A 27323-nucleotide genomic window follows, 5' to 3' on the forward strand; every position below is an offset into this window, starting at 1 on the left:
AGATTTTCTTCCCCAGTAGGCATGTCTGCAAGTTGAAGTATAGAAAGCAGGCAAAAGGGGGCTGGGCTTCCGTTCCTTTGTTAACTCTCTCCATTAATGTATTGGGAACAAATAACTATGAAGAGTAAAGGTAACAGAGTGGGAAAAGGCCAAGCGGAGGTTTGGACTGCAGGTTAGAGAGTCTGCCTTCCCTCCCAGGAATTTAATTGCAAAATGTATGTAAAGAGAAGGATAGGAGAGGGCTAAGTAAAAAGCCAGCACTGGTTGAGATTTTAGTTGAGTCTAAAAAAGAAGCTGATGTTAAGAAAGGGATAATTAGTAGGGCATATAAAATGTTTGATAACTATAAGCATCAGTCAAAAGAGGTTAGAAAATATTGGGATGAGAGATCCGAAAGGCAATTTTTAAAGGAGTCTTAGAGGACATTTGTATGGCTTCCAAGTATGGCATGCACCAGCGTACTGAAGGCTTATTAACACTGGAGGGTTTGCATAGTTTTTTTATATCCCAGACTTCAGAGAATTTTTCCTCTAGTGGATACCAATTGCTGTAGGTGTGATGGGAAAGAGAGGCAACTGGGAACATGTTTTTGCAGGAATGTAATGAAGTGACTGATTTTAAAATTTTCCTACAGAGTACTCTTTTCAGATATGTTGGGGGAATAAATTATTTTAACTAATGAAATGATTCTTTTGAGATGGGATATGAGATTTGAATTGTGTCTACATACTTGCTGCTTTTAATGCTATTGATTGCTAAAAAAAAGCAGTTACTGTCGAATGGAAATCAAAATCTGAACCAGATTGCAAGGGAAATAAAAGAACTGGAGGATGGGATCTTTAAATAAGGGAAAAACAAATTGCATATAAATAAATGGAATACATGGAGCAATACATGCAGAATAACATAAAGGAGGAGGAGTGAAATTAAAGGGAATGCAGAACTTTTGCAAATTATGTAATATAGAAGTGTATGATTGTTAAAAATCACATGTATTTATAACTGTATGCCTACCAGACCTCTCAACTGTCCCTGTTTTGGAGGGGCATACCTATATTTCCGACCTTATTTAGGATGTCCCTATTTTTGGAGATATGTCCCTATTTTCAGGCTTTATTTATTTCAGTAACTGGATAGTAAGTGTACTGCCTGGATTCCAGGAAAAAAAAGAAATACCTGGAAAAAATCAGCTACAAAATGTGAGGAAGAAACACTGACTAGGTAAAGTTCTACAGCTGTTAAGCATAAAGCAATCCAATCTCCAGACATGAATTCCACTAACCTGCAGGAAGATACAAGACAATTACACACAGGCTTGGTAAAAATAAATTTAACACTGATGGAGTATATCAACACAACAATTTGGAAAAAATGGAAGAATCTTTAAACAGATATTTAGATGAGGTGATAAAAGCTGCAAAACTCAAGAGGTTGAAGTGAAGAAAAGGCTGACTGAATATAAAACTGCTCAGGAAGAGATGTAGGGAAAACCTGAAATGTTCAGCTATACCAGAGAAGCTGGAATGAACAGACTGCATTATTTTTATGAAAGCACAAATGAGCAACTGGACTAGTATTCCACAGCAATTGCTAGTTGAAAGGGCACATTCTGCCTATACTCCAAACCTGGCTATGAGAAAGCAACCAAGACCTTTAATGGTAAAGATGCAATCTTACTAGCAGAAGGAGTTGATTCTGGCTAAACTGTGGCACAAGGACAAAGTACTAGAAGTGGGAGACAGTGCAGTGTTTGTGGAGAATGATTACTCATTGTACACCCGGCAGAAGAAGAGCAAATTTATTCCACAATTTAGGGAATGTCAAGATGCAGGTGTGAGATTCAAACTCCTGTATGGTAATACAAAGGACCAACACGAAGGTAAACCAGGTCTGTGAAAAACAAAAATACAGACTTTGGAAACACGCAATAAAAGGATAACAATATTCTAATACTCCACAAAGCTTGCAGATATAAGTACCCTTCAGTGTATTAACAGAACAATAGTCAACATAAAAAACTTCAGTTTATGCATCACTTAAAGAAATCACATGATATAGCCACCAGTCATGTTAAATATTAGTGTGCTCATTCAAGAATGAATAAAAATTAATAAAAAACATATAAAGAATGCATATAAGGAGAGCAATTTAAAAAAATGCATATAAAAAGCGAAATATAAAAAGATGCCTATAACGACCTAATAATTAAATGTATATAAAAAAAGTCCTGCTTCCTTTTAAGTATGGGTTTTATACTAACTTTAGGATTAATGCCTGCTTCCGAATCAGCTAACAAATGCGCAGTCCAATTATGCTCGGAGACCTCTAATGTATTTATTTAAGTCTCCACCTCTAATATTTTGAGATAATTTGTATAACCCTAAATCGAAATTCATGATTTTTCCCTTTTCTATTGTGTTTAGCCCTAACAGTCGTAACACATCTTCATATTTCAGAAGTATGTTTGATAATACAATCGTTAAACTTTCATGCACACTTGTCTACATAAAATGCTATGCAAGAGGGTACGTGACTAAGTAAATAATAATCACAGTGTCACAGCCAAAGCTAAGCTATTTATTCATCTTAGGATGTGAAAAGCTTTTATCAGTTATAATGTATTTACAGCCTCCACAATTATAACAAGGGAAAGTCCCAAGTGTAGTAGTCTTAAGTTTAGTTATATAACACATACTTATAACCTAGACATTTCCTAAGGTTAGGGCAATTTCTATAGGCAAAACTAGGTTTTGAAGCAATAATAAGTTTCAGTTCTGGCATACTCTCAAGAATGCTGCAATTTTTGGATACAGTATTCTTTATTCGTTCACATGTAAGCTGTAGTGTATCATAAACAATTATGTTCTTTCCTCTGTACTGCTTCATTAAACTGTGGGTCAGACTATCCAAAAAAAGGTTTAGCTGAACAGCTTTTCTCGCTCAGAACTTCAGATTTTATCCCTTCCAAAAATCCTAATCATAACCTTTTTCCTTAAATTGTTTAATCTTCTTGTTCTTTTGTTCAACACAAATGTCGTCATTGGTGGTGTTTAGTGTACTTACTCTTAACTGACTTCTAGGTATACCTCTAAAAGTGTAGGGAGCATGCATGATGCGTCTGTCTGTATCTTTTTTGTTTGAACATCTTTCTTATCTATAAAGGTCCCCGATGTTATCATTCAAGCTAGTTAATTTCACATCCAGGAAACAAATCTCAGTAGCAGAGAAGGTAGATTTAAATTTAAGAAAAGTGATAGCATTATCCAGATAATTCACGAAGCTAGCCAGCTCAGATTCATTGCCCTCCCAAATTAGAAAAACGTCCACAAATCACTTCTAAAAAGCCATCTTGGATTTAAATTGTTGAGGTGCATTAAATACAAACTGTTCTTCCCATTTATGTAAGGTGAGATTGCCTAAAATCCATAAGAGTTTGACCTTAAACACTACTTTAGCATAAAAAGATTTAAGGGCGTACCACTCAGCTGTCCAAAATTTCATAGAATGCCCATAGTTTTGCCTCATGATTTGTCTTTCCCTCATTAAAATTGTATGTTTTGACAATTCTTTGAGGCAAAATTCATTAAGTAATGGCCCAATGTTTGAGTTTCAGACTTCATATTCTACAGAAAATGCATGTTAATGGAAAGCATTTTATTTTAACGACTTTATAAGCTTATAAGAGTAATATTTAAAATCTATCTCAGATTTTCTCCACATGATTTTTGGCTTTGTCCAGAATTCTTGCACTAAGAGGTTGAGAGGTATGTGTGGATTTTTTTTTTGTTTTGTTTCCTGAAATAGGATATATTTTATTATTAGAGATCCTGGTCTGTGGCTAGCGGCTTCACCATGTAGTGTTTGTCACAGTAGTTTACAAAGGGATTAATCCTGCAAAATTATGGTAATTGATAACTTGCCTTAATTTTATGAATTGCCCATCTGTAACAATCCTATAAGTAATATATAATAATACAACTGTTGCTTTAATGTTAATTTGCTGTTTTTTTTTTTTTAGGTGGCCGGGAGGAAGGGATTCCCACACGTTATTTATGCACGCCTGTGGCGCTGGCCAGACCTGCACAAGAATGAGCTGAAACATGTGAAATTCTGTCAGTTTGCTTTCGACCTCAAGTATGATAGCGTATGTGTTAATCCTTACCATTATGAGAGGGTTGTTTCACCAGGCATAGGTAAGTACAGCTGACATTTTGCCATTTAATCTTACAATATCTGTCGTTAATACTTTTAATGTGGTAGAGCACTAAGTGTGAAAACTGAATGAGAGGGTTAGAAGTTTGAAGCTTAAAAGTTTTAAGTCATCCTCGTAACATGAACAGCATGACTGCCATTTGACATAGGCTTTAACTAAAAAGGGTTAAAAGGGTCTGCTCACATGTCTATTTAGCAAAGAATAAATAAACCCCAGCAGAACAGAATGTTTATCTGGAAAGGTTGGTTGCATTCGCTTACCATTAGAAGGGGACTTTTTTTTCTGTTGTAATGTCATTGTAAACCACATGAATTCTCAGAGTGATGTATAGTAACTTCTGAAACTTCCATCATGTTTTTGTTGTGCTGTATAAGATGTTGGCAGGGTAAGAGACTCCTCCTCTATGATCCTCCAGAAGAGCGTACTGTATGCAAGGTGGCTGATATAGTAATTCTGTTACTAGTTGCTTGAAATCACATAGTAATTTACAGCTGTGTTTAAAGATCCAGTGATGTTTATTTTTGTCCACTTCAACACATGGGTTGTTGGAAACAATCTCGGCACTATTTATGAAGCTTGTCAGATCAGTGCTCTGACTCTTACCCTACTCATAAACCTCTCCACTCCACCTTAGTATGTCAGATCTGTTTTGACATCTGAAGCATTAGCCATGATGTTCTTCGTGTTTCACTGTTGCAGTCATTACATTTGGGTAAGCCTGCTGGCAGGTTGCCCTCAGTCGGTCTGAATTCCAAAGTCCTGGGTCCTGTGTCGGCTGTCGTCACCCCTTCCCGGTATAAAAGAAGCAGCTGACACCATTTTCTTTAGTCTTTCTTGCTGCGTGGTGCCCGAAGAAAAAGCAGTTTGCAAGTGCCGGTCGGCCGACTCCTGAGATTTTTCGAGTTCGAATTTCAAATCCGAAGTCTTCTATAAAGCTTACTACCCCGTTGGGGAAACTTTTTTCTTGCTCCAGACCTATGTCAGAAAAAGTTAATAATTGTATTTCTTGTGAGAAGCAAATACCTCATAAGGACTTTCATTCTTACTGTATTCCTTGCCTAGGCCCTGACCACTACGTTTCAGGTTGTCGGTTTTGTGCTAGATTTAACCAATGCACTATTAAGCGTCGGTATGACTTTGCATTAAACTATTTTGGGCGCAGATTTAATTATAAAATGTCGTTGGATAGCCATCCGACTACCGGAGTTCACAAAAAAACGCAAAGAAAAAGAAAAGGATAGACTGCCGATGCCCAAAACCGATTAAGCTTCTTCTAAGCCAGTCGCCTGTTCTCAGTGAGGCGCTTTCGCAGCCCCTGACTCCCGCTACTTTAGAGTCGCAGGCCGCTACCGACTCACACATGGAGTCTGCTGTGCTGCTGGAAACTCAAGGTATTGGAGCCTCGGTCACTATTCTCTCAGATGGGTCCGGAGCCGCTGAGCAGGCACCGGCTTCTGAGGGTGTATTCAGACCGAAACAACTATACATTAAACCGACTTCAGCTTCAAAGGCAAAGACTAAAGCACCGTTACAGACAAAGAAACAAACTCAAGGGCCACATGGACAGGCCTCCATGCCCAAAAAACAGATGCTCAAAATGGCCGAAGACTTGATTACTTTGATCCAGGGGTTCCCATCCCCCTCCTGATAAGTGGCCTAGGCAAGAGACAGACTATGAATCTTCAGATCAGGTTTCCATTTCTTCTGATTCCTCTTCTGATCAGAAATATTCTTTTCCACCCTATGAGGATTCTGATGCTGAAGAATCAATACCTTCAGATCCTCCTCCTGAGGACTATTCCTTTGGGGAAACCTTGCATACCATGAGGGAGCATTTCCCTAATCTAAAAAGAGGCTCAGGGATTTCCTGTTACTACCTCAGCACAAGCCACTTGCCATCCCCCCTGTGTTAGACATTGTAAATGATGTGATTTCGGAGTCTAGCCTTACCCCTGACTCCTTACCTCCAGCTCCTGTTAAGCCTGACCGATATTACAGGGTTCCTGACTCACATAAATTCCTTTTCAAAAACCCTGCTGCAGACCCAGAAACTATTTCTCAGGCTCCCAAGGGAGTTGAGGCTTCCACTGCAAAAAACCCTACCCCTCCTGACAGGGATTCAAGGACACTGGACAGATGGGGAAAAAAGGTTTACACATTTGCTACCTTGGCTATAAGGGCCTTAAACTGTCAGTTTCATATGCTCATATATCAGCAACATGGCATTGCTTAAACAGAAAATGTTAAACTCTGAATGTGCAGAAAACAAGGAAATGCAGGATATATTGCACGCAGCTGAACAAGTTGGAAAGCATACTTTGCAATATGGTTTTGATTCTTTAGAGGCCTCCTGCAGGGCCGCAGTTACAGGCTCTGTAATTAGAAGGCATGCTTAGTTAAAGGAACAAAATCTGCCTGATCATGTTAAAGTTAAATTGTTAGATGCACTTTTACAGCATGATACTTAGTTTGGTGTTAAGGCAGAAGGTGTTAAGAAAATGGAGGACAAGGCTAAATCTATGCAAACGGTCAAAGTTTTTTTACAAGTACAGCCACCTAGGTTTAGTCGACACTGACCAACAAAGAATTGGTCCTTTCCTGTGTCAGACCTCAAAGGGGCAGACCCAGACGCCCTATAGACAGATCCCAGGCGCAAGGTTCATACCAGTCAAAGCAATGGGGTGCTTCTACCTCCAAAAGTGGAGAAGACAAATCACAAGCCTTATAGGAAACGGCCCCAATGATTTCTCCCTGCCTGCACCAAGCACTTATTTCCTGGCAGCACCCTTAGGGGGAAAATTAGCACTTTTTTCTCAAAATTGGCACCTTATAACCCAGGACAAGTGGGTTCTAAATATCGTGTCACAAAGCTACAAGTTCCATTTCCATACCCTGCCAAAGGCAAACGGCTGGCCAGATCTGCCAAAAAATCAATGGGCAGAGGCACAAAAGAGCAAGTCTTGTCCCTCATGGACATGAGGGCCATTCAACAAGTGCCAGAGCAAGAGCGGGGGCAAGGATTTTACTCAAGACTGTTCTTGGTACCCAGAAAGGACAAGGTCTGGAGGCCAATACTAGACCTATTGATTCTGAACACATACCTAGATATACCAAAATTCAAAATGTTGACTTTGCAGCAGCTTCTGCCCATGCTGGGCAAGAATGCTTGGCTTGTAACTTTAGACCTAAAAGAGGCATACCTGCATGTCCCAGTCAGACAAATATGCAGAAGATACCTCAGATTCAAGGCTGGCTCAATGCATTACCAATTCTCTGCACTGCTCTTTGGCTTATCTACTGCGCCCAGGGTCTTTACCAAGTGCCTGGCACCAGTAATTGCATTCTGCAGACAAAGAGGAATACAAATATACCCTTACTTGGACGACTGCCTAATTCAAGCAGAGAACAAGGACGTCCTTTTACATCATCTGGCATTTGTGAAAAAACTACTAACATGCCTAGGGTACACAGTCAGAGAAAAGAAATCAAAACTAGTAACCTCTCAAGAGATAATATTCCTGGGTGCAAGCTTAAATACAACTGCCCAGATGGCTTATCTCACGCCAAACAAAAGCAACTGACTACCTGTTTCAAAATATTAGCAACAAAGGCCCAGTTATCTGCAAGAACATTTCTGCAGGCTTTGGGCTTCATGGCATCCCGAATCCTATTAATTCCATATGCAAGACTGCATATGAGGAAACTTCAATGGTACCTAAAAAGTGTTTGGACTCAACATTGCCACATCCTGGAAAGCATAATTGCTCTCATTCCCTGCCTGCAACAGGAGTTTCGATGGTGGGCAAAGGCTTGTCACCAAAATGAGGGACAGCCATTCACACTAACCCAACCCAGGCAGGCACTAACAACGGATGCATCAGATTATGCCTGGGAGGCCCACATGGCATGAAGATGCATTCAGGGAACATGGACCTCAAAACAAATGCATCTACATATCAATCAAAAAGAGATGCTAGCTGTTAAAAATGCCCTGACAGCCTTCAAGGACCTACTTCATCCAGGACAACTACTGATAAAGACAGACAACACCACGGCCATGTGGTACATAAACAATCAGGGGGGCACACATTCTTACCCCCTTTGCAGACTAGCTATGCCTTTGTGAGACACAGCATTGACTTAACAAGTACATCTGCAGGCACACTTCCTGCCAGGAAGGAAAAATACTCTGGCAGACGAACTAAGCAGAAACCTCATGGATCCCCATGAGTGGCAGCTGGATCCACAAGTCTTCAACATGATAACAAGGAAATGGGGATGCCCGGACATAGATCTATTTGCCTCCCCTCACAACTACCAACTAAAGAGATTCTGCACACGGACTTATCACAGACAAGCATGGAAAGTGGACGCTCTATCCTTCAGCTGGAAAAAAATATCATTATATGCCTTTCCCCCTCTGCCTCTCCTCCCCAAGGTACTCCTAAAGGTCAGACAGGAGAAGCCAAAGATTATACTGATTGCACCAGACTGGCCCTGCCAGCACTGGTACCCAATATTAAGGAGCTTGTCTCAATGCCCAGCTTAGACCTTACCTAAAGTATCGCATCTGCTATCCCAGCAAAACAATCCGATCCTGCACAGCCAGCTCAGAACATTAAACCTGGCAGCATGGCGAATAATGTAGTCATACAAAACGCACCTCTCAGCAAAGCTGTGATGGATGTCATTTTGGAAGCCAGAAGGCCTAGTATTAGAAAATCTTATGCTGGAAAATGGAAGAGTTTCTGTTCTTGGAACCAGGCACAAGGAACAGATAAAGCTGTGCCAAATATTCCTCAGATTTTACAATACTTAACTGAGATGCTGGACAAAGGCCTATCTTTCTCATCTATTAAAATACATGCCTCTGCCATTTCGGCCCATTACAATGCAGAGCCACCAATCTTTTCTCATCCCTTATTAAAACAGTACCTCAGAGGAGCCAAAAATTTAAGGCCTCCAAGGAGATCACCAGTGCCTGCATGGGACCTCAACTACGTCTTGGAAAAACTCACCCTGTTTCCTTTTGAGCCAGCTTCTGCGGATATAAAGTTTTTATCTTGGAAAACAGCTCTGCTCTTAGCAATAACGCCTGCAAGACAAGTTTCAGAGCTACAGGCACTCATGGCTGTGGAACCTTTTATCATTTTTTTTATCCGGACAGGGTCTCCCTGAGGACAAACCCAACATTTATGCCTAAAGTGGTGTCCAGTGTGGCTGTAAATCAAACCATTCATCTGCCAACTTTTTATCCAAATCCACAGAACAAGGGGGAAAGAATTCTGCATTCTTTGGACATACACAGACAGCTTAGATTCTACCTGGACAGAACCAAAGTTTTCAGAAAGACAGAGAAAGTACTAGTGGCATATGGTGCAGGATCTCAAGGAAAGACCATCTCAAAGCAGACTGTTTCAAAGTGGGTAGGCCACTACATTTGTTTCTGCTACTTATACCATGGCAAGCCACTGCCTAAGGGCATTAGGCCACATTCCACCAGAGCTGCAGCCACTTCAGAAGCCTTTCTCAGGGGAGTACCAACCAAGGACATTTTAGAGGCAGCTACTTGGAGTTCAGTGCACACCTTTACAAAGCACTATCTGCCACTCTACTCTAAATCCAGGGCAGGCTTTGCCACTGCAGTTCTGCAGAGTCTCATAGCCACTCCTAATGCTGTTTAGCTCCAGCCTCACAACCATAGCTTTTTGAATCTACCCAAATGTAATAACTGCAACAGCGAAACACGAAGAACATAGTACAGTTATGTACACTTACCATAAATGTAGATGTTCAAGTTTATTCACTGTTTGCAGTCCAGGTTACCCACCCGCCATTCCCCCTTTTTTTCTGATGGAACCTATCTTTCCTTCTCTGATTTATACAACCTGTGTGGTATATTTGCTTGTGGATGAAGGTAAAGTTTATATTGCTGCATGTAATTTTATATATAGATATAAATTCTGGCTACCCTTTTAGGGGGCACCTGACATCTGGGGCAAGAAAAACTAAAGAAAATGGCTTCGGCTGCTGCTTTTATACTCCTGAAGGCCTGACATCAGGGAAGGGGCGACAACAGCTGACGCAGGACCCAGGACTTTGGAATTCAGGCCGACTGGGGGCAACCTGCCAGCAGGATTACCCAAATGTAATGACTGCAACAGTGAATACACTCGAACATCTACATTTATGGTAAGTCTACACAACTGTACTTTCTGTGAGGGCTCTTCTGTTAAGGTAAGCATATCCTGTTCGATTCAAAATAAATCAAATTCATCCTTACTTTAAATGTCCTCTCCTACTGAGAGCTTTGTCTGTCTAGCTTTATTTCCTTTTACAGTAGTTAATATTTTTAGAAAACTAGTTTTTTAATCAATAGTAAGGGATAGTTGTTCTTTCACCGTTTTTGTGTACAGTGTTAGTGTTTTTTTTTTCCTGTTATTGTATTGGTACCTTTGATACATAGTTTTTTCTCAGTGTTAACAGTTATCTTTATATATATATATATATATATTTATATATATATATTTATATATGTGTGTGTGTGTGTGTGTGTGTATATATATATATATATATATATATATAGATATATATATATATATATAGATAGATATACAACGTTGCAACAAAATGAACTGTATTACTACTGCGCTATCTTCTCTATGCAACAAATGTAAGAGGAAACGCAGTGCAGTATCGCTGATCAGTAGTTTAAAACTTTAATTTACGAATACAACTTACACACACAAAATAAAAAACGAAAGCTTTTCGTCTGTATTATAGGCTGACATTGAGGAGTTGAGCGCTTTCACATATCTCACATAGACTTCATCAGAACTAATTAACTTTGAATCTCTGTTATTTAAGTAAATGTTTTGGCGCCAAATTCCTTTGGTACGTTTAAAGCCATATACTCACATTTCCTAACTAAAAATATACAAAGAAAACGTATACAATAAATATTACAATAAAAATATGCAATTTAAATATTCAATATATATATATATATATATATATATTTATTTTATATATATATATATATTTTATATATATATATATATATATATATATATATATATATATATATATATATGTTAATATCTATTAGTAAGAATTAATTTATGTTGGGACAAAACTACCAAAAACCATTACTAGACTGATGATAAATTCACAAAAAGATGACATCATAATAAAAATGAACTTCATTTAAAAATGTATAATAAAACTTGCTAACTCAACAATATTTCCTACTTCCTTCTAACTTTTATTTGATGAGTGGTCAAAAATATTTGTACTTATAAATAATCAGTGGACAAAAATATTTTATGTTAAAAAAAAATATTTTTTATGTTTAACTATTTCAATAAATATACTATTATATTAATAAATAAATCGAATTTTAATAAATTAAACTATATAATAAGTTTTTATAAGAATGTTTTTACAAATAACAATGGTTTTAGTGCAATAGTATAATTCAGACCAGGATCAGTGGCTACATCTGTGTATAGTTGCCACCATATCTCTTTGTAACTTAAAATATCCTTTCTGTTACCTCCTCTTAAATTAATTTTTATATGTTCCAAGATTCCAAATCTGAAACTATGCTCTTCACCATTTTTTCCACATGCATATATAAGGCATTATCAGTGTCCTTTCTCCTTATACTGTATGCATGGTCATAGATCCTCTTTTTAAATGCTCTCTCCGTTTTTCCAATATAAAATACTGTGCATTTAGAACACTTGGCCAAATAAATCACATAAAAAGTGTTGCAATTACCACAAACTTAATAGAAGTTTTGTTTATATTGTCAAGAATTAACTCAGTTTCTTCTGTAATTGCCCTACACTGATTACAGTTACCACACCTAGTGGTGGCTCTTAAACTGCCTTCTCTTGTCCTCCTTTCATTTATCGTGTTCCCTGTTTCTAATATTTTTTTCAAATTATACGCCATTTTGTATACTGTTAAAGGTCTTTCTCCCAATACTCCCACCAAATTATTGTCTGTTTTAAATATCTGCCAATAATTTTCAATAATGTTCTTTATCCTGTTAACATGTGGTGTGTATGGAAGTATGCAGGCTCTTTGATATTTATTTGCATTCATATTCTTGTCTCCACTTTGTTTGTCTCTCCCTTTTGTTACACCTGAACCACCCAATAGCGGAATGTATTTTGAATCCCATTGTGTGATAACGTATTGTTTAGCATCCTCCATCATTTTAACATCATACATTCTTTCCTTAAAAAGTTCTGTAACAAATTCCAACTCTGCTAACATCTCATATCTCGACGTCATCCTTGCCACTCTTAATACATTGACCCTTGTATATATTGTATAATAATTTCTTAGGATGATTGCTAGTATAGTGCAAATAGTCATTAGAAAAATTATTCTTTGTATATATATTAGATTTAAATCCCTTTTCGTCATGGGATACAAAAGTGTCAAGATATGCTATACCATTTCTACTTGTATAAGTAAATTTGAAAAAATCACTACTATTATTAATAAAAGTAATGAATATATTGAAATCTTCTATACTTCCTTTCCATAAAATATAAATGTCATCCAAAAATCTTGTATAATGTATGACATTTTGGAAAAGATTATTTTTGAATAATACATCCTCCCAGTTCAACATAACTAAATTTGCAAAAATTTGTGCACTTGCAGAGCCCATTGCAACTCCTTTGCTTTGCCTAAAATATTCCCCTTCAAATAAAACATAATTATGTTCCAAAATTAATGTCATACATTCCATAATAAGGCATATTTTGTCCCACTCTAAATTAGAGTATCTCCTAATACTGTTACAAAACATGTCTAATCCCTGATTTTTAGAGATGCAGAAAAACAAATCAATGACATCAATAGTGACATGTAAAATATTACTTGTATCAGTTTGTATGGGGAAATTCGAAAGGAAGTCCCAAGAATCTTTTAATAGATGGGGGATGTAATTATATATGTCCTTTAGCCAGGTGTCAATGGCTACTCCAAGGGGAAATGTTTTTGCTTTACTGCCAGAAACAATTGGTCGAAATGGGGGGGTCTTCAATATTTTTGTGTACCTTTGGAATTCCTACCAATATTGCTAACATTGGATGTTGTACCTTTAAGAAATTATAAATTTCATTATTAATACGATTGTCTATCCAAAATTCCTCCAGGTAGGAATCTATCCTTTGGTACACAATATTTATTTCATTCAAAGAGACTGATTGGTAGTTACCTGTCTCTGTAAGAAGTGTGAATAGTTTGACTGTATTCCATTCTGACATAAATCACTATACCCCTCCCCCCTTTATCAGGTTTCATAATGCGTATGTTATGATCCCTTCTAAGATTATAAAGCTCATTCCTTTCTTCTTTAGTCAAATTATCCTTGAATTTTCTGTTTTGGATTGTGTTTTTATACTTATAAATTTCTCTATGTACCTGTTTTTCAGATATGTCAACCACCGGGTTCATATGGGGTACAAAAGTACTTTTTTTCTTTAATTTCCTGTCTTCTATGTCTTTATCCTTGAAAGTATCACCTTCTTTATCCTGAAACAATGGATAAATTTAACTTGCGAGTGAAGAGTTTCACCTCACTTAAATGGTCTACCAAATCGAATCTCGGTGTAGGAATAAATTTCATTCCTTTAGACAATAATTCGAAGTGAACACTCTCCACTTTGAAGCTAGAATAATTATAAATATGAAAATTATCATAACTATGAACTACACCTTCTGTGTGAATAGTTTTATTCCCTTTTTCTCTAACACCTTTCTTCTTCTTAACTTCTATTTTACCCAGAATCTCTCCTAGTAGTCTCTTTGTTATTTGTAACCCCTGTAATACTTCTTCGCCATATTTCCTGTCTTCTTTTTCCAATATTGGGGATTCCAGTTTTTTTTGAAAATTTTGTTCATTTCTCCTTTTTCTTGGATATCCTTCTCGGTTTTCCTCATAAAATTTATCTTCCCCTCTATAAGTGTTCTGTCCACTATATTTACTGTAGTGACCATCCTTTTGCTCATTTATTTTGTTTCTCAAATCTACATTCCATATATATGCTTTATCTTCTTTGTATTGTGAGATATCTCTATTCAATTTTTTACACTTCCTATCATAAATAGTCTGAGATTCCTTTTCCACTATCAAAAAATGCTTATTATATAAATTACTCCACTCATCAAATAATAAATCATTTTCTGTTTCAACATGTAATTCCTCTGCCTCTATAATATATTTAGATAATTTTTCATCTTTATATTTGATCAATAAATCCATGTATTTAAAACCACATTCATTAAAAAAATCATTAAATTCATTCATACATTCATTGTTAATGTCAATGCCTAATGGAAGTTTGAAAAAAAGCAATCCAACTGGTACAATTTTCAAAGCTAAACATTTATGCAAATAAGTATTTAAAATTTTTATATTATTGATCTTACTTAAAACATTTCCTAATTTATAAATTTTATCCTTAAGTGTATCTGTTTCCTTGTTTGTTGGCCTTTGCTTCCCTTTTTCAAAATTATCAAAATTACAGTCATTAGAAAAAAAATCTGTTCAAATGTACTTATTATTTTCAACTATTTCTACCGTATTGGTAAGAGATTTGTGCACAGTACCTTAGTCCATAACTGATGTCCCAACAGTATGTGCATATGTTTTAATAGGTTTGGTATGTTTGGGTCTCGTACCTGTACGAAGCATTTCTTCCTCATCCTCATAGTCATACATAGAAAAGTCAAAAGTAAAACCCGTAGAATTCAAATTGTAAGTCTCTCTTGTTAAGTCAGGTAATTGTGAAACTGGTAAGTCAATGTCAGCACTGTCTTTCTTTTGTGTCTTATGAAAAAGTTCCAACCCACCATCGTTCAAACCTCCTGATGTGACAGTCTGTTTAGTTGATATTTTTTTAGATGGTATTCCGTTAACCGAATTACCTGGTTCTGCAGAGTGCTCACACAGACTGTCCTTTCTATCCGGACTATCACCTGTTTTCTTATTACCTTTCGGTATCTCCTTAGATTGTATCATCCTTTCAAATACGTTATTCTCCGTGTTGCTCTGCTCCCTGGTACCTCCGTTAACTTCCAAGCTATCCATTGTGTTGGGTCGTGTATTCACATTAATTCCGGTTACTATAGACCCGTGTTCTATTTTTTGTAGTAGAACACCCAAAGCTTGTGTAAGTTGTGAAACTTCCCCTTTCAAAACCACCATTTCCATCTTGATTATCTCCTGGTCGGGTTTCTCCAGAGAATTTTGTATTTGTGTCAGCGTAGATATATAGATATACATACATATATATATATATATATATATATATATATATATATATATATATATTTATTTGTGGGTCTACTTCATTTGATCAAAAACCAGTATTCAAGGCAAATAACAGGGATTTGTCCCCCTCCCCAATGTCTTGCGACTCTGGAGTTGGTATATATAGTTAGGGGGGCACATTAAAATCTGTACTTTTTGTTTTATTTTCTTCTTTTAAAGGAAACACCCCCTTAACTATATATACCAACTCCAGGGTCGCACGACATTGGGGAGGGGGCAAATCCCAGTTTTATGTCTTGAATACTGGTTTTTGATCAAATGAACTTTCGATCAAATGGGTTTCGATCAAATGGTCTTTCGATCAAATGAAGTAGACCTATATATATATATATATATATATATATATATATATATATATATATATATATATATATGGAAGCGCTACAGAATCCTGAAATCCCGAAATTTCAAAATCCTGAAAATTCAAAATACTGAAAACTTAAAATCCTGAAAATTCAAAATACTGAAAACTTAAAATCCTGAAAACACACAGGATACAAACACTTACTATATCCCGGAGAAACCAAAAGGAGCAACAAGGCTGATGTAGAGTCACAAGTATAGATGAAAAGCAAAATCCTCAGGTTAAAATCCAAATGAAAGGCAAAATCCTCAGGTTAAAATCCAACTTTAATTCCACTGCAGGTCAGATAAGCGCTTTCACTCATTCATTTGAGCTTCATGTTACATGATCTGATGAAGCTCAAATGAATGAGTGAAAGCGCTTATCTGACCTGCAGTGGAATTAAAGTTGGATTTTAACCTGAGGATTTTGCCTTTCATTTGGATTTTAACCTGAGGATTTTGCTTTTCATCTATACTTGTGACTCTGCATCAGCCTTGTTGCTCCTTTTGGTTTCTTCAATATTATTTAAGTTTTTCTGGAGCACTGGGCATTTATCCTGTTTGTCAGCGAGTGGTTTGTTCCTGTTTTATTACTTACTATATTCCACTACAAGTACATACAGAAACATATTACTCTTCAATTATATAGGCAAGCCCCTGCACCCATGGGGGCTGCTTCACCCCTTACTTAAATATATCAACTCCGAGATTGCACTTCACCACACTAAGTGCAATCTTGGAGTTGATATATGTAAGTAGTAGCAGGTGTGGGGGCCGCAGCCCCCCACGTGGGGGGTGCAGAGGGCTTGCCCCTCTGCTTATACTTGCAAAACAGTAATATAGTTTGTGTTGTATTTCTTTTTGCATGTACTTGTGCTGGAATAAGTATCCTGCGTGTTTTCAGGATTTTGTGTTTTCAGTATTTTGAGTTTTCAGGATTTTGAACTTTCGGGATTTTGGTCTCAGGATTTTGGGCTTCCGGATTTTGAGCTTTCAGGATTCTGTAGTGCTCCCATATATATATATATATATATATATATATAGATATAGATATATAGATAGATAGATATAGATATAGATAGATAGATATATGGATTCACTTCTGAAGGCTGAAAAGTTGCAGTCTTGAATTTTATAAGACTGAAACCCAAAATCCTGAAAATTCAAAATCCTGAATCCCAAAAGACTGAAAACACACAGGATACAAATAATGACAGTATTCCAGTACAAGGGCACACACAAACGCATATAAGACAAAGCATAGCTGTTTTCACCAAGTATGAGCAAGGGGGCAAGCCCCCCCCCTGCAACCACCTCTGCTACTTAAATATATCAGCTCCGAGATCACACTTCACAGAAAAAAATGGCAAACATACCATCACATGTTTCATGATTGCCTGTTGTAACCTTAGTAATGTTCCCTTTTAACTTGCTACACTACAACATAACTCATGATAGTGTAGTGAAGTGCAATCTCGGAGTTGATGTATTTAAGTAGCAGGGGGGTGTGGGGGGCACTGGGGGGCTTGCCTTCCTGCTTATACTTGCTGGAAAGTAATATAGTTTGTGTTGTCTATAGTCAGTATATGTATCCTGTGTGGTTTCACTCTTTTGGGATTCAGGATTTTGAGTTTTCAGGATTTTGGGCTTCAGTCTTGCGAAATTCAAGATTGTGACTTTTCAGTCTTCTGAAGTGAATCCACACACACACACACACACACACACACACACACACACACACACACACACACTCTTCTATATAGGTAACGTTTTGAAGTTCTTTGTGTTAGTTTTATAGCAGTGATAGTTTTTTCTCTGTTTGTTGGCTTTGGTGTAAATTTTCAGTTTTTCAGGATGTTAGGATAGTCAGGATATCAAAACATGTGTGGAATGCTGCAAAATCCAACCTCAGGATCTGCATTCCGTGTGCATGTATAGCTCGGGTGCTGCCCATCTCGAGACAGAATGTGAAGCCTGTGCCTCCTTTGGCATGAGGGCTATCCAAATGAGCCAAGAAAAGTTAATTATTAAAGGCCATTTCCCTCCACAGACAAGGTCTTCTCATTCAACTGCCTCCTCTTCATCTGCAGCTGCTTCCCCAGCTAAGAAAAAGAAGAAAAGCAAGACAAAAGATAAAGAAAACCAAAAGAAAAGGTGAAAAAGAAAGTCTAGAAAAGGAGAAAAGTGGAAAACAGAAATGAACTTTGGAAAATGTTAGCAAGAGGTATCCAGGATCACACTGTTTTGGTAAATCCAGATCCTGAAACTCCTAGGAAGTTGGAGCCATCAGTTTTTTGCATCTGAACTTCCTCACCTCTGCTCCACTTTGCCTCAGAACTGGTGAGTCTGAAGCAACACTTTATCTTGCAGGAGAAGAGATGTTTGAGACCACCTTCAGTGGCTTCTTTTGCTTAGTCATCCAAAAGCCTTACTGAGCAAAATGTTAATAGAGTAATGATGAAGTTTCTGAGAACACAAATCCAGCTTGAGGTTCTCCCAATGCTGTCACCCCTGAACATGACAGATATTTATCCAACAACCCCTCCTTTTCTTACTCTGGTACTGGTCAGTCCCTCGGATCTGGCTATCCTGGATATGACTTGCCCTGGTGTGTGTGTGTGTGTGTGTGTGTGTGTGTGTGTGTGTGTGAGTGTGTGTTGGAGCCAACAGTTTTTGGTACTAAGATTCCAACAGCATCCCTGTCTCTCTCAACTTCGGTACATTTGGTTCAGAAGGACTTTGAAAGCATTGGCGCCTGGGACTCAAGGGGATGGGTCCACTTCAGAATTATTAGTGCTGTCTCTTCCTCCCAGGCCCTCCTCTCTTGACAGCTTGGATGTGAGATTGTCCTCAGGGCTAAGACCCATTGGGACCCGGAGGTCACTTTCTTCTTCGGACAGAAGTCTTCATTTGGGTCTGATTTCGAGCTTCAGCCTTTGAGGCCTTTGATAGGATTTTGCCTCTGCTGAAAGAAAAGGCATTAACCCTCAGCTCAGTTCCATCAAAACCTCAAGGGGATTCTGCTTCTTCCTTTCATTATCCGACAGGAGCAATCGATATCACAGGCATCTGAGACTGCTTACTTCTTGAGCTTGCAGTTTGATTCTGACCCATCTAATGATCCACCAGTACAAGTTCACAGGAACACACGTGCAAACAGAAGGACACAGACTTGTCTCTGGAGTCTTTCAGTAAAGACATAAATTTGGATAAAGGTAAAGGTTCCCTCAGTCCCTCTCAGATGTCCTTTATGGTGAGATCCTTGAATTGATGAAAAGACAAGGGTATCTCCTGATGAGATCATATACTTGGAAGCCTTTGTTTTGGCTCAACTTCATCCTGGGTGGTACTATGCGTCAATCTCCTTATTGACATCATGGCTTAGACGACATGGAACAACCCTAACATTGCGGCACCATTACCAAAGAAACTACATAAATCTTGGCAGCACCCAAGGACAGAAAGCATTGGTGCAGAGGTCCACCAGTAGATGCCATGATGGTAGCAGTGACCACCAGGAAGGAAGTATCAGAAGAAAGTTTCTCTGTCCACTCCCATAACAATGGAGTCTAGGTCTTGGGATGGGTTTGGGAGATGGCCATATATTTCAGTGACTTTTACCCTCAGAGTGCTGAACTATTTAGCTCATATCACATGCTTCCAGAGAGACTTGATCAAAGAGCTCACCAGGTTTTTCTTGCAATCTACCTGCACATGTTCAGAAGCCTGTAGATTCCCAGCTCTCTACCCTCCAGTCTACATCAAATGAGACCATGCGACTTCTGTCTAATGCAGCTGATAACGCAGGTAAGGCAGTGGGAACTGGCACCATGTGCCAGCATGCCTAGATGTGCCTTTGCGATTTTGAGGAAGACTTCAAAACATCCTTCATTAATGCCGAGTTTGATGGTTCCACATTTTTTGGGCCAAAAGTAAAGGATGTTAATCAAGAGTCAACAAGATGGTAAAACTCTCTCTCTGCTATGGGAATCCATGTTTTCACCCCGCAAAGGACCTCCTCTGGGAATCGGAGGGTTGCCAAGAAGATGTGGTTCCTGAAATCACAGGGTTATGGCACTCCTGGGTACAGACAGTCTTGAGGCCAAGGAGGAGGAGGTAACTGTAATGGACTTTGCCCAAGAGGCAGAGAAACTGCACAATCAGAGCTTTTGCGGTCCCCTCACTGAAAAGCCCTACCAGTGCTCCTAAAAGATTACATGAGTGTTGCAGTCTGAAAGTGCTCAGGAGTGCTTATCCGTGTACCAACAAATCTGGAAAAATATAACTTCAGTTTCTTGGGTGCTCAAAATACTAGCCAGTGGTTTTTCAATTCCTTTTTCCCCGTTTCCCAACATTCCACCCTGTCAATGGGAATGCACAGCAGCAGAAGTTTTCAGGCTGCTAGAAAAAAAGACTCATCCATCCAGCCAACCCCCCCCCCCACACCCAAAAAGAAAATCAAGTTAGATTCCAGAGTCTATTCGAGGTTCTTTTTAGTACACAAGAAGGCAAGAGATAGTAGACCCATTCTGGATCTGAGTCATTTGAATCAGTTTGTAAAACAAAGTTCTTGATGGTCACAATTCAGTCTACATTGCCTTTTCTGAGGAAGGACAAATGGATTTGCTCCTTAGGTCTCAAAGTTGCATACTATCATATAAAGACAGAGAAGCATGCCAGGCAATTTCTCCATTTCTGGCTGGAAGCAAAACCTATAATTTCAGAGCACTGACCGGTGTCACCACAGATCCTAGGGTGTTTTGCTAAAGTAATGGCAGTAGTTTCAGTGTGCCTACACCTGCTAGGGATGCGCATTTTTCCTTATCTAGATGATTGATTTTTACTTCTACCTCTAGGTATCTGCTGTTACATCATCTGGACGTTCTGCTCCAGTTAATGCAAAATCTGGGAATTGCAATAAATCTACCTATGAGTCAACACAGCAAACAGAATTAATTCGAGGCCACCTGGACACAGCATTACAACTTGCCAAATTACTGAAAATCAGAGTGCTCTCCCTTCATCTGACAGCTGCAGAAGTATTTAAACATCTTTCACCACCAGCTCGGCTGATTCTCCGACTGTTAGGTCTGATGGCTTCCACAATTATGCTGGTTTCATTAGCCAGATTCCACATGAGAGTACTCAGATGGACTGTTTGTGTTCAATGGTCTCAAAACACTTATCCATTGCATACCAAGATCTGCATTACTCAAATATGCAAGGATCATATCAGTTGCAGGGTTAAGGTCTCCATTTGTGACAGAAGGTCATACCTTTTGCACAGATCATCCTCTGGTTGTTGTAACCACAGATGCCTCCCTTCTTGGGTGGGAAGGGCATTTCAAAGGGATAATGGTCCAAGGTTTACAGTCGCATCTAGAGGCCAATCTTCACATCAGTGTCTTGGAGATTAGTACTCCTAGTACTGCAGGCCTTTCAGGATACCCTCCCCAAGTGTGTGATTTCAATCCAAACAGACATCATGGCATTGGTACTGTCTTTGTCAGGAAGCCCTGAGTATGGCAGTAGACAATGTCTTCAAACAGATTTCTGTTAGCAAGGCACATCCTGGAAATGTCCACTGTATTGGTGGACAAGCTGAGCAGAACTATTTTAATGCCTCACGAGTGGTGTCTCAATCCAACAGTGGCAGCTTTAATTTTCAGCCGCTGGGGTCAGCCTTGCTGTGACCTCTTTGCGTCTTACCTAAACAGCAAATGCAACAGTTACTTATCCTTGATCCCCTCCATAGGGACAGTTACCAAGGGATGCTGTGGTCCACAATTGGCCACTGAGTTTTCTTTATGCATTTCTCCTGTTGCCACTAATGAACAGATTTATCCAGGAAGCAAGAAGCTGCTTAACCAGAGAGATCCTCATTAAACCTTTCTGGCCTCAAGAAACATGGTTACCTTTTCTGTGGCCTGTACTAGTACATCCCCAGTGGATATTGGATCATTATCCAAATCTTTTGACTCGCCCAACTGGATTGCCTCCTTTGGACCAAAAGGTAGTGAAACTACTTGGTTTCTCCAGTTCTGACTGTAGCCAAAGATATCAGGCTCCCAACATCAGTTCAAATTAATTATCTCAGCTTCCCAAAACAATCCACAGAAAGGGTTTACCATAGCAAGTGGAAAAAATGTTCCATCTAGATTGTCAAAAGGCATAGACTGTTTTTCAGCCCCCATTAATTCTGTATTGGAATTTCTGTCTGAACTTTCTACAGGGGTTCTAGTTTCTCCACTATCATGGTGCAAATGGCTGTGATTGCTAATCTCCTCATAGAGGTCAGAATAATACTGCCCAGTAGTATCTCTAAAAATCTCCAAAGCTTTTCTGAGGGGAGGAGTATTTATTCTATACCCTCCGTCAGAGATGCAGTACTTCCATAGGATATAACTTTTATTCTTCAAGCATTAAGTCAGTGATGGTGAACGGTTTGGGCTGGGTGTGTCAAAAATTAGGAAAATGCCCCAGCTTGTCTCTACTTGCATGTCGCCCCACCAAACGTAAATGGAATAAAATGAATGTGAATTGATATTCATTTTCTGAAGTAAAATAAATATATAAATCTAAATATTGTCATTACCACATGTAAAAAGTCGCCAGTTTTAGGAGGGATTAAGCGGGAAAGTTGACTGGAATGTAAAACAGCACATGCTTAGAAATGCAGATTACTAGTCCTTTGCAGAAGTGTAACCACAAAGAGAAAACAATGTCAGCACTGCCCTCTGCAGACTCTGAAGAACAATATATCAGTATAGTCTTTGAGGTTAATAACTTCCTTAACTCTGTAGCAGCGTTATTGAACTAGCTCCTGGCACAAAATAATTCAGTGCTCTTCACATGAGCAGCAAATGCAAGCTGATTTCAAACAAACACGCTCATTTGGAGACTGCAGTTGCAGATATCACACTTGTGCCTTGAAAGTCAGCTTCCTGTGCAGTGGTTAGAAGTCAAATGAACTGTGTGATTGATGTGATGACACATGATGTGATATGGATGGTGAGAATCCATTTTAAGCTCTGGGTGGTGCAGGGTCACATATTTCTTATATTTTTGATCGTTCAGTTTCTTTGGTAACTCTGGTGTTGGTGAACACTGGTGAGTTGCCCAAAACATCATGGTGTGTCAACTTTGACACAAGTGTCATAGGTTTGCCATCACTGCATTAACTCAATCCCCCTTTGAACCAGCAGCAACAGTAGACTTGAAATTTCTCACTAAGAAGACAATTTTTCTTCTAGCTATTACATCAGCCAGGCAATTCTCCAGGTTACAAGCCCTTTCCCACAAAACCCCTTACCTAGTCTTTTACAAAGACAGAGTTTCTTTAAGAAACAATGCATCTTTTCTACCTATGATGGCATCTAAAGCAAACTGTTTTGATTTACCAATGTTTTTCCCAGATTTTCAAACAAAAAGTAATACATTGTACACATGCTGGAAGTCCATTGCCAGTTTAGATTCAACCTTCACAGAGCAAAGCACTTCAAAAAATCTGATCAGTTCATTGCCTTTTCTAGAGCCAAGTTGCACAGATCAGTTTCTAAGGTGTCACTTTCGAGGTGGTTATGATATTGTATTACCTTAGTCTGTGCAAAAAAAAAGGTTTATCTCTACAAACAAATCCCAAAGCTCATTCTACAAGGGCAAAAGATACTTTAACAACCTTGGATATTTGTGCTGCTGCAGCTTGGTCAGTAGTACACACCTTTGTGTCTCATTGTAAACTGGATGTACAGTCTATATCATGTTCCTCCATTGGTTCCACCATTCTCAGTAGTGTCCCCCCCCCGGATACTACCCAGGTAAAAGCAGATTGGGAATCTGTCCACTGTATTGAATCGGACAAAAATAGACAACATTGGATACAAAAGTTAAGTACTTGCCACAACGATAGATCTGTGTTGTCTGATTTTTGTCCAGTTGAACCCCCCCCTTCCAAATTATCACCTATTGGCTTCTGATAACCAAACGGATCTCACTTGCTGTCTTGTCTGTGAACAGTCCTGACAGAAGTGATCCCTTTCTTATGTTTTGTCAAGCTAGTATCTAACATTTAATGTATTATTATTATTATTCCTATAAATTTTAGTTTGGTAGGGCAAATTTGATCTGGGGTACTTAGGAGGAGTAGAGGGAAATGATGGGTAGGGGAGGAGTCAGTGCCCTAGATCCATGAAGCTTCGGAAATGGTGCCGAGGTTGAATCCAACAACCCATATGTTGAACCAGATGGAAATCAAATAACTTGGATCTGTTGTTATGATAAGTACTTAACTTTTTTTTTTCTTTTTTTCATTGTGTTGTAATATTTACTAATTCATAGAAAACAGTTTATGAACACTGTGGAGGTTTCCATGAAGCATTATGACTCATTGATGGCTTAACTTGTTGGGTTCACAGTTCACTGAAACTGAGCCCCTTTCCATGAGTTATTGCATCCTCAGTCAGTGTATGTAATTTGTGGGGTGGTGTATAGTGACAAAACCTCCCACATGAGAATAAGGGGGAGTACAGGCTCCTTGAAGAAATGGTAATAATAGATAAGGTAATTTTCATAATAATTTACTTAAGGATGAGGCTAGGTGACTGGATATAGAGCATATTGCCTTTCTCTTCTAACTGCCACATTCAGTAATGCACCGTTTTATGTGACTAACTTGTTTAAGGTACTTAATTGTGGCTGTTTTTGCTTTTTACTGCTGTGTAGCTCCAATTTTGTGTTTTAAGTTGCAAAAAGCTGGCAAAATGTCTTGTACTTGAAATGTCCTTTTTTATTTTTAATAAAAGTATTTGGTTCTGTACTTACCTGCTTTGTTGTTTTGAATTTAATAAATAGTGGCTTGGTTTGGAATTTGATTTTAATAAACTGTGAGTTTTTGTGAAGTCTTGTATGACTTTTTTTGTGTCTGTGTGTGTGCTTTTTTATCGTGGCATATATGCCCATACTTTTTATGAAGCTGTCCTTTTAATGCACAGTTTTAAAACAATGAAGCATCCTTGGAGTCATTTGGAGGTAATGTTGGAGCTAAAAAAGTTATTCTTGCAAAGAACAGCAGAAGAACCCTTTTTAGACACAAATCTCAAGATTTCAAGTGGCATCAGGATCATTTTGGGACTAATGTATAGTTTTATTTATTTATTTATTTATTTTACAAAGAATAAAAGATCCCTTTCTAGTCATGTACTCTGAAATGATGTCAGGCTAACAGATGTTTCCCACTTGGGTACTAATAAATGTATTCAATCTGCTTTTCTTAAATTACAAAGAGCTGTTATTGAAACCAGAAAAGTACATAGGTAAAGGACTGTCTTTGGAGCATGTTTAGAAATTGAATGCGTTCCACATGATTAACACATGTACAGAAAAGGCTTATGGAGAAAAATAAGACAAGCTTTGTTAAAAAGTAGCAGAAAAGGATGGCTCCTGAAACTTTTCCTTGAAGAAGTGATTGAAAGTGAAGTAGCTGTTAAAGAAAAGATATGTGCCTATGAGACTGGTGCAGAAGTTTTAAAAGTAATTTCTTGTATGGTAATTTTGTCATGAACTACAAGAAGCAGTTAACAAGTTTGATCTGCATATTGAATCTGGCAAAAGAAGGAAGTCTGACAAATAACTTTAAGAAAAGTAAAATGTTTAGTTAGCCTTTAGTAGATAAATTGTTTTAGTACTAAGAAGAAATTAGTAACCAGTCTAGAGGAGCTGAACCTGTGGCCATTTACTCCTGTCATTCTGCTGTAAACTCTTGTTAACTAAAAGTGATTTTAATTTACTCAAAGCTCGTCTAAAACAAAGCAGTTGACCAGCTGACCAGTAATTCACCTAAAATATTAGGTGACAAGAGTATGGCAACTCAATCTGTAGTCACATCTGTTCAGACCTTTTATGTCATTTGATGATCATCTTGGCTGTAAAAGTTGTAGATGCATAACAAGGAAGAACGACCATCAGGATAAGAACACAGGGTAGAACATTGAAAAGAATGAATTACAAAACTGCAGCTATAACAGCAAGCAAGGTAATGAGGTACCAGACACAGACAAGAGCTGTATTCCCAGACAGCTTGTGAAATATGCAAGCCAGCACAGACTGTCATGTATGCTGACCAAGACTGTCCCACTTCATAGACCTCCCCCCAACTCCCTATAGGTCCATAGGTAAGTACTAGGCTAGCTGCCCTTGCATGCCATTTTAAACCTAGGCAGTTTTCCTTTTTGTATTCAAAATGTATCCTATTTGGTTATAGATTGGCCCTACCCATCCTCTGGTCAATAATTATGTATACCTCTAATGAGAATAACTGGGATCATACCATAGATGATTTGAGGGGACCCATGCATGGGATAAAGGCATTTAAGAGCTGCCTCTGTCTATTGGTAGTACAGGTGGTAGAAATGGGGTTAATTTTCTGTTTTTCATTCATAGACCTAAGTTGTGCTTGAATATGGACAGGGATGAACTTTGTTTTATATGGATGGGAAGTCTGTTCCAGAACAGCACTATCCTCTGTGAGAAGTACCTGTTCCTCCAAACCATTCTGTTGATGATGTAGAAGGGATTTAGATCCATAGGCAGAGTGTTTTTGATGTCAGTTGACTTGCTGATGTGCAGTAAATCCAAAAGTAATGGGTCGGAAGATGGCTTGTATGCCAGACACAGGTCACCTCGTACTAATCTAGCATTGCAACAGGGCTTTGAGTCAGTCCATGTAGGATATGTTGTATGGGCCTTGTATCTTTTTAGGTTCATGGTGTGCACTAGGATAATGACCACTATGTTCCTTTTAAGCCTAGCCACGTGTACCTAATCTCTGACAAGTTCTGGTACCCTTGATAAGTGTAAGCAAGAACTTGGGCGATGAAACATTTACAGGCTGCCTGTGTTCATTAGAGACATAGGTGCTAAACCAGGGATGAATTTCCTGTTCCCCTACTAAGTTTCCAAGGTGCACTTGAATTGGGTTAAAGGGAATGGGGTGGTCTCTAGGATATATACCTCTCTCTCCAGCAGGTCATAATTAAATTGCAGGCAAGGTTTACATCTTTAGAATGGATAGTTCTGGTGCTGTTTGTTTTGCAGATATGCAAGAGGTCCATCAGGGTTTTTCCCTCAACAGCCTGTAGGAGACAGAATGCAGGGATAAGGCTTTGGGGTAGTCTTCATACCATATGTTTACAACCTGTATTCTTTTAGTCAAGAACCTGTGTGGACCTAGCAGTTGTTGGATGTGCCTGGTTAGGTACTTACCAAAGGGGGCACTGTACTCAGTGACAGGTCTGATGAATGCTGACCATAGTAGAACATTGACCTCCTTGGACTTAGATGCTGTACCTTTGTTTATAAGTTTTACAACATAGAATGATTTCCTCACTAGTGTAGACAATGTCGTCAAAG

The 27323-nt window shown here is 38.5% G+C and overlaps 1 protein-coding gene across 1 annotated transcript in view; it reads left to right on the forward strand.

Annotated features, from left to right (window-relative positions):
• The window catches only part of LOC122808866 (mothers against decapentaplegic homolog 4-like), a gene marked incomplete in the record, with an annotated part of 2707603 nt that overhangs the window by 1593612 nt on the left and 1086668 nt on the right, over positions 1-27323 (forward strand). Inside the window, 1 exon segment of the mRNA XM_044079966.1 lies at positions 4019-4193. Coding sequence (XP_043935901.1) covers positions 4019-4193 — 175 coding nt within the window.

Source organism: Protopterus annectens, chromosome 8.part0 (assembly GCF_019279795.1).
Source record: "Protopterus annectens isolate FY-2018-M chromosome 8.part0, PAN1.0, whole genome shotgun sequence".
Lineage (NCBI taxonomy): Eukaryota > Metazoa > Chordata > Ceratodontiformes > Protopteridae > Protopterus > Protopterus annectens.